Source organism: Cyphellophora europaea (assembly GCF_000365145.1).
Source record: "Cyphellophora europaea CBS 101466 unplaced genomic scaffold supercont1.6, whole genome shotgun sequence".
In the NCBI taxonomy this organism is placed as follows: Eukaryota; Fungi; Ascomycota; class Eurotiomycetes; order Chaetothyriales; family Cyphellophoraceae; genus Cyphellophora; species Cyphellophora europaea.
In genome coordinates, this window is record NW_008481812.1 from 15597 (window position 1) to 25860 (window position 10264).

Here is a 10264-nt window from a genome sequence, read left to right on the forward strand (position 1 = left end):
AGAGAGCTGCTGGTTTGGCAAGTCAGGGCTCTCCCCCGTTTATATGGGGTTGCTGTCCCACAATCCTAGATAGAAAAGGAAGTCTTGGGGTCACATCGTTTGAGGAGGGGTTGCCGTGTTACCATCCTATCCGGAGTTGCTAGAAGGCAGAACTGGGACCTCTGAAGCCTTGGCCGTCGGACCAGCGACGACGCGGTTCCTCAGGTGGCAAGGATTGATGCTTGCTGACAAGCCCCTTCAGTAGGACTTGAGATGCTCGGGGAGAACTTCGATTTCCCTTCGCTAGCCTGCAAACTCTCCAGGTTGCCCGCCTCCGCCAGTCAAAGCTCAAATGCGGAGGGCTGGGCGTGATTGCGGGTCCACCCCTTCGAAGAGTTGGCGTTGATCATTTCGGGCCAAGGTAAATCATGCAGGCTTGTCGAAGAACGCCCCACCGACAGAAATGCTTGGAGGCTCTCAGGTGTCTTGATCTCATTTGCCAGTCGGGGCTAGAGCGGTCTCGCTTGAGGCATTTGTGGGCCAAGAGGTAGCAGCTAGTGGGGATGGAAAGTACTGAAAAGTACTGAAGTCTGCAAGTCGGGTGGAGACGAATCTTGCGAGCATCAATCGCTATGAATGGCTCTCAATCTACTCAACGAATGGCAGGTCGTCGCATCGTGTTACTCAGTCATAGAGGACACGATCGACTCGAGCCAAGGAGAGATCTTGGGGTATGGAGTGTGAGCGCGGAGGCCCAGGATGGGGGATCAATGGGCATCCTTGACCACCAGCCAAGCAACGCCGTCTTATGCCAAGGGCGGGGATTCCCTTGGCTCAGCCTTGGGCCAGCTCCGGGCGGGATTTTTCATTCCATGTGCGGCATTTTGATGGTGTGCTTTGGCGGCACCCAGGTGTATTATTGCGTGAGTGGCTTTGCGAGCAGGTCTTAGCTGCATCTGGAACATGCATGGAATGATTGTGGCCAGTTCAGCAGGGCGTGGTGCCCTCGATATACAGCGGCCGCGTGACCAAGGTACCCCAGATGCAAAGTTTTGCCGTGGTAGTCTTATCGGGGCTTGTCACTGGTTGCCTAAAGACACTTCAGATACCGGGCGTGGTACAAAGCGCACGCGGGAGACGCCCTGGGCCTCTGGCATGAGCAGCACCGTCGCTTCAGGCCTCAAACGTGGCTTCTGAACTTTGTGGCTGAGTGGGGATCTCAGGCTCGGGATGGCCGAGTTTTCCGCGGTTCAGAGGCATCCCTAGCCTCGAAATCGACTTCCATCAGTCCGGTAAAGATGTCCGGTACCTATATGGGCGGTTCCGCTGTGGTATAAGACAAGGCTATTGAGAAGCTTTCAGGTGGATCAAGTATTTACACATCGGATTCGCCATTTTGCTGCACATGTCCGGCTCTGCAACTGTGCCCCGGAGTGGTGGTGCTGATACGAACGCGCTTCGATAGCCAGAAATTGCACATCTGACGGAACGCGGTGGTTTTGCCATGAATTTGATGCCCGTAATAAGTCATCGAATACAGGAATGACTAATCGTGAAGCCTCTTCCATAGACCCTGACGCCTTGAAATGCCTACAATCCCAATTTCACATGGCTTCTGGACCTGCATATCCAAGACGTAACTATGGTGACGCTAGTAGGACACAGAAGAATTCTGGACTGCATTTTCTGAGCGGAGCAGTGAGATCCATTTACTTTTGAGGCGCTGCTGTACACCACTGTCAGCCATTCATTTGCGAATCAACCCCATTTCACAGCGATTATAGGCACTTCTCCCGCTTGAACAAACTTCGACCCCATCGTCCTGGAGCGCTGCACGCGTAATAGCGACCAAAGACTAACGGCAGTGTTGTCTGCGGTGATGCAGTACTGAGAACGACACCACAAAGCTCGGAAGCCTCGTTTACTTGGCTATCCATGAAGCAGAAAAATCAAGGACACGGATGGAAATTTGTGCAATTGTTATCATAAGTCAACACCAAGCCACATGATTGGGCGAAACGCGCTTGTCCTGATTTCCTCCACCAAACACTAGAAAGATCGTCTATCATCCTGTTCCTTATCGAGTCTCCTAACTCCTCAAAAATCGATCTATGCGGGTATCTCTGTGTTCAAATCGTTCCCTGTTCTCGTCATCGAGGGCGATGCCGTAGTTCAGCGCCTCTGAAGGAGTGCATGCTTCGCGGGAGATGGGTCGAACCGGGCAAGAACGATGCCGTTGCGTTGTATCGAAGTGCAATAATGTGTCATTAATGGTGCCAATTATCGAGCGCCGTATGGCTCGGGTTCAAGATTGTCGCTCTTCAAGCCTTGACGCCAACCGGCACGCTCGCACGGGGCAGGCTGAGCAGAGGAGTCGTGGCTCCCTTGGGAAAGTAGTGGAGGACTTGAGGCTCCTTGGGCCAGTAGTAGACGGCAGCGAGAGGTGCGGCAGCCGTGGCGATGGCCGGGAGAGTAGCCTTAGCGAAAGCGAACATGGTTGCTGGTGAAAAGGGGGATGTTGTTGATTCGAGAGGTTTGACGCGTCGCGAAAGCGAATGTGGTTTGCAGAAGTGTATGTAAGTGGTGTCGATGTTACCTGGAAGGAGCGAGCAGGTCCTGAAGGAAAGAGCGACTAAATACAACGTGCCACGCAAGAACGGTGAGCCAAAAGGCGCGAGATTTGTGAAATGGTGGAGGCGATGGAACCGAAAATTGTGATAGACCGCTCCAGGGGCAGCATTTTTCTCGAAAAAGGGCGCAGGCTTGCGCAGGCTTATCTCCAGACCGCTGTCGGATTACTGTTTTGGGCTAGATTCAGATTCATGGTGGCACCTAAAATAGAGCTTATCCGACTAGATTCTGCTGATTGGGGCCTTCGCCCGGGCCGTTGAACCGGGCGGCGCCCCAACAACGATTCTCCGGTCCAGCGCACACGAATTTGAGTTCTTCTCGAACAAAGGCTTCTCGCTACTCCAGGTACGAATGCGATTCATAGTCTTCGTCTCAATGGACGATTTGCATTCATCACTTTCAGCTGCGGACTTGACATTCAACTGGGATTTCTTCTCCGCAGAGGACCGCCGCAGTGGCTGGGACTGGGCGACGGGGCGGACGCCGGTCACATCTGGCTGAGCAGCTATGTTGCCTGACAGATTGCGCGGCAGGAACCGTGCCGGATGCGTCAAAGTCATGAAACCTGGTTGGAAACAGAACATGTTCATTCAAGGTCGTTGGTTTACCGGAACGCCATGCTAGCTCAAAGTATCGTACTCGTGCTATATTCGTTTCTGCAAGGTGACCTCCAGCCCCTCCTGCACGACGAAAAACGTCGAATGGTATTTCAGTGGCCGTCCCGGATGAACCAATTTGATGTCGTACTCTCGCAGAATCTGAATCAAGACCTTGTTCATCTCAAAGAGAGCAAGGTTTCGGCCAATGCAGAGGTGACTGCCGCCGCCAAACTAGAGTACGTGTCAGTCTGATAGCACGGCGCGAATGGCTGGGGGACATACCTGATACATGTGTGAGTTCATCAGCTTCGCGTCACGTTCAAACCACCGTTGTGGCCGGAACACTTCAGCATCTTGGCCAAAGACAGCCTCATCTCGGTGTAAAACCCACCCGTTGACAGCGACCTCTGTGCCGCCAGCGAAAAATTGCCCATCAATCCACGCGCCCTCAGGAGGTATCGTACGATATATGCCCAATCCCACCGCAGGACGAATTCGCATAGCCTCTTTGAGGCAAGCTTGGAAGTACTCCAGTTTCTGTGCCTCGGCGTACTGAACAATGGAAGAGAGCTGGCCGGATTTCTGTGCTTCATTGATCTCCTTCACGAGATTTGCGTACACCTCGGGATGGTTCAAAACGTAGTAGAAGAAGGACTGCATTGTGCTGGCTGTTGAGTCAGAGCCAGCAAACCTGTGATTGTTAACAATGATCATAAAAGGCAGGGGTGATTCTTACACAGCTCCGTGAGCAATGCTGAAGACGTCGTTGACACTAAATTTGTCCCCGTTTCCCTCATGTGCTCTCAAGAGCTCGGCGAGCAAGTCAATGCCGGCCGAATCGTAGCTGTTGTCTGGCTGCTTCCGTTTGTCCAGCTCTTCAACAGCGATGCGGGTCATCGTTGTAGGCGAGGGTTTCCAGAACGGCAGGTACGGCCTCAGTGGATTGTTTCGGAGGAGAATGTCGAATTCGGGGATCTGTCCAACAATACCATCATACCACTGCACATCGTCGATGTTCTTGATGGAACCTTCAATGTCGACCTCCTGCTCGAGGAAACCAAAGCGACGGGAGAAGGCAACTTCGCCTAAGACGTCGAATGCGAAATAGTGCAGCAGGTTACCCAGGTTGCATTGCCGTTGCGATGGTACGGCATACTTGTCAAGATGCGACATGAGGTCCATGATCATGCTCTCGATCGGGCCCGAGCGCTTCTGCATTTGTGCCAGGCTGTATGGAGTGACCGCATACCGCTTCATCTGCGCATGCTTCCATTCGCGTACTTCGGTGAAGATGTCAGGAGCGTGCTACTTCTGTTAGCAAAGAAGATGGCAAAGGAGCCTCGACCTGCCTTCGGAGGAAAGACGCTGTAAAACATCGTCTTGTGAAACCCTTTGCCAACCGCGAAGATGTCCTTTGCGGCATTTGGTGAAGCAAATGATACTTCATTTGGTGCAGTTCTCACAACCGGTCCATATTTTTTGTGCAGCGCGATATGATCGAGCTCGGTGTGGCCGGAGTACGTGCTCCATACTATGGGATTGTCAAATCATGGACACGAAGGCTGCGAGAGGTCTTACCCTTCCATAGGCGGGAGACCGAAGCGAGTGCCGGTCCAGGAATTCTTCGTAGGGGAGAAGCGAAGCGCTTGACGAGAAGACGCACAGTGAACGCAAGTAGCGCTACCAGCAGAACATGGGCCTTGACGAATGCGATCGCCAAGACAAACAACGAGTCCTCCGAAGCTACTTTGACAGCTGCCATGTTAAAGGGCTTCCTCAATTCACATGAGGCTTGTTACTGCAACACCGCAATAACATCTAAGCGTGCAGCCCCTACACCTTATCTACTGCCACCATTGTTGGCGCCATGAGCCGGCAAGGAACCTCTCCTCCTATTGCCCCGCATCGGCAAATGCCCACATGGGGCTCGGATGTGGGACTCCGGGGTGTCAGAATTATCGCCCGGCTTTCAATTCGACAGGAAGTGATCCAGGTGGGCCCGACCCCACGATGCTTCCTGAATCCTTGTGGGATTAATCCAGCACTGGAAACAACGTACCCCCATGGTTGGTAGCCAACCGAACTGAACGAAGGGAACGGGTACAAACTCCCGACTGGAGACATCCGGCACGAGGTTTAGGTCTAGAACACCAGTCCGGTCTCGAGGGAAACATTGCTGAAATCAAGCCCAATCCTGCGAACGGACTAAATATGTACTAGACTGCTGAGGCTCGCCGCAACTTACCGCGCATCCGCCGAATAGAAATGCACCACCTGACCAGGTCAACAAACGAGCTCTCTACCTAAGTTGCTATGGCTGAGACTCGAATTCGCTCATCGAGCCAATGCGCAATGTGCGTAGATGTTTGTGCTTATTGGTCATGGGAGCGTCAATAGAAGAACCTCTTCATTGTGGCGCGGTTTCGTTCGTTGCATGTACGGTAGCACATGAGATCTACCTCCTACTTGATAGAAACAGAGAACCTCAACGCTTCACATTAATTGCGGCACCCGGGCATCGTCTGCACTTCGATTTTGCCTCGGGCCGGGTTGATAGGACTGGTACGAGAGGTGGCCGCGGAGGCTCGCAGAGGCCACCAAAAGGCGCATGTCTTGCAGCCTCCCGTCGAAGCACCCTCGGTAGGGTTAGATAGCTCGTAGCGAAGCTTTCGTGCATATCTCGACGGGTTTGCACGTCTTGGTTCTGGCATGCGGCCTCGTGTCACCCACCACTTCTCAGCCAGCCAATCAATCAGTTCCACACGACCGTCCAGCAAGGTGGGCTACGGGTGCACGAGCTGTGGTGTGATATTGAGTCAAGCCCATCTCCAAAGCATGTGCACATGGTCTGGTGATCAAGCGTTGGGAATCGAGTGTTTGGACCAGAAACCACAGTAAGCTCTTGATCGACGTGACGACCACTCTGGAGACTCCAGAGTGCAAAGGGAGTATCGTGGAGCCGCAACCGAAGGCAGGGGTTCGGTCGCTCAGTGCTTGTTGTTCGTGGTGGACTGAGCCTTGGGGAGTCGTAAGGCTTCCATTCTTGGTGAACAGCGGTGAAGTTGATGGGTCGAGCCACAATAACATCATGCTGGGATTCGAAGTCGTCACCGTATGCGTGGAGCACCCCCACCCCCAGCGTCAAGAGCGCATAGGCTACAGCCACTCATGGTCTGCTTTCGCTGTCTACAGAGATCATTTCGAGCCGCCGGGTAGGTTTCGCGGCCGAGAAGAAGCGTCGGACTAGAACAGTTGGTGATATTGGGCTCATCAGACACCACGTCGGGTAGCGCCAACGCCGTCGAGCTGAGGATGGTTGGCCGCGGAAGCTCGACCGAGAGTGCGCGCGGAGGAGCACAATAGCGTCGCGCAGGCTAACTTCAGTGTCAAGTGGCGCACAGAGACCAGCAATGCATTTTGAGGGCTGGCAGTGCAGCTCGAAGCTTGACATCTTTCAGGTCGGCCAGGACTTCCACAGCCCACCAGCTCTTGTCTGCGCGGGTGAAGAAGCGACGGACATTGTCTTCTGGCAGTAAGCCCGCTCTCTGGTGTCGTTTTTACGCGTTCACGACACACAGTCCGCGGAAGTTCTGCCTGCGCTCGTTGAAATGCCGCAACACGACATCCGGGCGGTGCCCCTTGTGTATAGGCATCTGAGGTGAGGCGCAGTGGCTTCTGCATCGGGAACTGCAACGCGAGTACAACAAGCACGCTGTACCCAAAGCCAAAGGACCTTGTCTCAGCTTTTGAGGCCAAGCTTAGCTGAACAATCTTCACGGCAAGTCTAATCTAACCCGCGCCATTTGGCTGCATCTGCACCACCCTTTGCGAGATTTTGCCTCCTGCTTGTCATTACTGATTGGAAGTCCCTTGCCACCATCATCGTTGGTCTCGGACCTATCCGACAGCCTCTTGCTGCGCATGAGTCCAGATGCAACCTGGACCTACGGGACGCTCTATTCTCGCCCAAGGTTCTATATCCGGCAGCCATGATGGCAGGATCTGAGACCCGGTCACAGATGGAGCGTTTTGTGATGTATCGATTGAGGTCGCGCACATGCGGGATATGGGACCTAGGCATGGAGAATAGATTACCGAAGGTTTGTCTGTTCAACCATCCCTCTTCCTGTGACACGATTCCTGTGACTTTCGAACAAGTATAACAGTGGTTCTCAACGCAATCACTGCTCAGCCCTGCAAGCAAACCTAGAGGCGACCAACAAGCTCCAGCATGATTGAATCCACCGACATAACTAAGAGTGCAAAGACTGGCGACAACGCGGTTGTCACGACAAGTCCTGTTGAAGCAACCAGTTCCCTTGAAGCCACCGAAATCGCCAGAGTTGGCGACAATGTGCTTGTCACGACAAGCCCTGTTGAAGCGACTTTCCAGCAACTTCCTTTCGCAACTGTCGCCGAGAAGGTCAAGCCTCTGAAGAACAAGGGACCGCCGCCCATCGAGTTCGGGGAAGCAGATTCGGTGACAGACTGGGATAAGCATGTCTCAAAGTTTCGATGTGGGTGCAGCCGTGTCCAGTTCACTGCGTGCTAACGATGCTGCAGATCTACAGGCAACAGCTTACCGCCGGATCTTCTGTTTTATCATGAGCGTAAATACAGCAGCACTCATAGGGCTGATGGTCGTCGAGAAAGGTCGCCCCTCGGTACTCTCTTACAACACAGCCACCTCGGCGAACATCGCAGCCTGCATACTGAGCCGACAAGAAAATGTCGTCAATCTCCTGTACGAGATCTGCTGCTGTGTGCCTCACAGCTGGCCTCTACAAATTCGCAAGCGCTTAGCCCGCATCTACCACTACGGTGGTATCCATTCTGGATGCGGCATGGCAGCGAGCATGTGGTTTCTCCTGCAAAGCATCCTCGTCACTCTGGAGTATATCAAGAACTGGCGGAGCACGCTCTGGCTTCTCAACCTCATCAGCAGCTGGTTCATTGTCTTGATGCTGGTCATCATCCGGTACTCCGCCTTCCCAGCCTTTCGTCGCCAGTTTCATAACCACTTCGAAGCCATGCACCGCTATGCCGGATGGTCTGGCTTGATAGTCTTCTGGATACATCTCTTCCTTGTCATTCTCTTGGAGCAAGAGAAGGATAAGCGGAATGGCTTCCAACATGAGGATTTCGGCCTCCTTTTGATCAAGATCCCCAGTTTCTGGCTGCTTCTTGTCAGCACAAGCTGTGGACTGGTATCTTGGGGGCGGTTGCGCCGCCGTGAAGTGTTCGCAGAGACTCTCGGCGAGGGCTCGATCGGCCACGCCATCCGCTTACATTTCAAGTACTATGACATGCCGCCCTTCTACGGTGTCAAGGTCAGCACTGATCCCCTTCGCGAATGGCATTCGTTCGCCACCATTCCCGATAAACGAGGCGGCTTCTCAATCCTCGTTTCCAATGCTGGCGACTGGACGAATGAGATTGTCAACAACCCGCCAAAGTCGCTTTGGGTGCGAGGACGGCCGCTCCACGGATTGGCATACACGTCTCGAATCTTCAAGCAGATTGTCGTTGTCGCAACTGGTTCAGGCATTGGACCAATGCTAAGCCTATTTGCCTCGCACGTTGTCCCAGCAAGGGTATTGTGGTCGACTCCGAACCCACTCAAGACCTTCGGACAAGATATCATTGACGACGTCTACGCGGCCGACAAGAATGCGGTTGTCTGGAACACCAGGGAGCATGGCCGACCAGACTTGGTGCGACTGACGATGGGATTGGTCAAAGAATGCGAAGCAGAAGCAGTGTATGTTATCAGCAACAAGCCTGTCACCAGCATGCTCGTTGTGGAACTTCAGGCAAGGGGAGTAAACGTGGTGGGAGTAATCTGGGACTCGTGATTATCAATTACTCACCAGCGAGGGAAAGATTCGGAGATGAGCAGAGCTAAACCCGCTGTCTAGAGCGAGCTTGTATGTAAATATTTATGAGTGGTAAGGGAGCATCTACGAGCGGAAATATTCTTTCTACCTGAGCAAAGCAGATAAGATACATGAAGCAGAGGAGACTCTCTGGTATGTACATGTCTACTGCTGCCGATACTGGACTGGTCTATATCAGAGTCGTCCCTCTCCTCGGCAGCGGATTCTACATTTCATGTTCGTGATAGCGTCGCAGTCGTGATCCGTAATATGGTGATACACTGTCAGCGAGCTGAGTCTCACGACCATCCAAGGCTCAAATGCCAGGCTCCCTCCTCTTCATTTTGCGACAGTATTTAAGAGCAGGCTTACAACCAATTGAGCTCTGGTAAAGGCCGCCGCGCCAATCAAGGGACCAGCAGGCTTGTTGTTGTTAACGAATGATGCACACATTGTCGGCACCGCCAACTTTGGCTTAACAAGTCATACCCTTGAGCATCTGCACCGTGATGAGGTTCTTAGACATGGTGGAACGACCAGAGCCGAGGGAGCCGTCGACGTTCCTTGTTATCTCAGCGTTTTGGAAGCCAGTGGCATGGATGCCACCAGAAATGAGGTCAATGCGATGTTCCTTGTTGGCTGGGCTGATCCGCATCGCTCGCAATACTGCAAAGGAGCATTCGAAGGCATTCATGTGTGCCTGAGAGTCGCTCTAAGCATTTGTCGTTTCTGCAGGGCCAATGTTCTCTGTCGTTTCAAGCCTCGCAGTGGTGCTGGCGCAGAGTGCTGGCCGATACGGTTGTCCATATGTGGATCGATTGCAGAGCTGAGCCGCAGTCGCGTATTTCGCCTCCACAGAATCGGTCGGTCGATATGGTGCCATCGTTGCTGTATCGGTTGGCTCCTAGTCTCGACTTGACAACGACTAGCCCGTGGTGGAAGGCTTTGGAAGCGCGTATCAGCTAATACCTCCAGCTTGGTAGCCGCCGGAGCTTCAGCGAAGTTCTCATGCTAGAGCCGCATTGTCGGAGTTGGTAACCTGCTCCGACAGGTACTCCCAGAATATTCTGTGTCGAGGTGCGCGGGGCAGTATCCGGAGACAGGCAGTTGTCTCAAGAGAGAGACCAGACTACTCACATTGGTTAGCAAATCTGCTAAAAGCCATAGTTGCAAGCGCAG

The 10264-nt window shown here is 53.3% G+C and overlaps 2 protein-coding genes across 2 annotated transcripts; one reads left to right on the plus strand and one right to left on the minus strand.

The window, feature by feature from the left end:
* Positions 1 to 3254: 3254 nt before the first annotated feature.
* HMPREF1541_06208 (uncharacterized protein) lies at positions 3255 to 4971 on the minus strand (the record flags this gene model as incomplete). The annotated part of the gene is made up of 5 exons (XM_008720544.1): positions 3255 to 3440; positions 3492 to 3900; positions 3946 to 4514; positions 4574 to 4740; positions 4788 to 4971. The coding sequence occupies 5 exons, from the start codon at positions 4969 to 4971 to the stop codon at positions 3255 to 3257; spliced, it is 1515 nt and encodes a 504-aa protein (XP_008718766.1).
* Positions 4972 to 7440: 2469 nt separating this feature from the next.
* HMPREF1541_06209 (uncharacterized protein) lies at positions 7441 to 9064 on the plus strand (the record flags this gene model as incomplete). The annotated part of the gene is made up of 2 exons (XM_008720545.1): positions 7441 to 7726; positions 7773 to 9064. The coding sequence occupies 2 exons, from the start codon at positions 7441 to 7443 to the stop codon at positions 9062 to 9064; spliced, it is 1578 nt and encodes a 525-aa protein (XP_008718767.1).
* Between the last annotated feature and the right edge of the window lie 1200 nt (positions 9065 to 10264).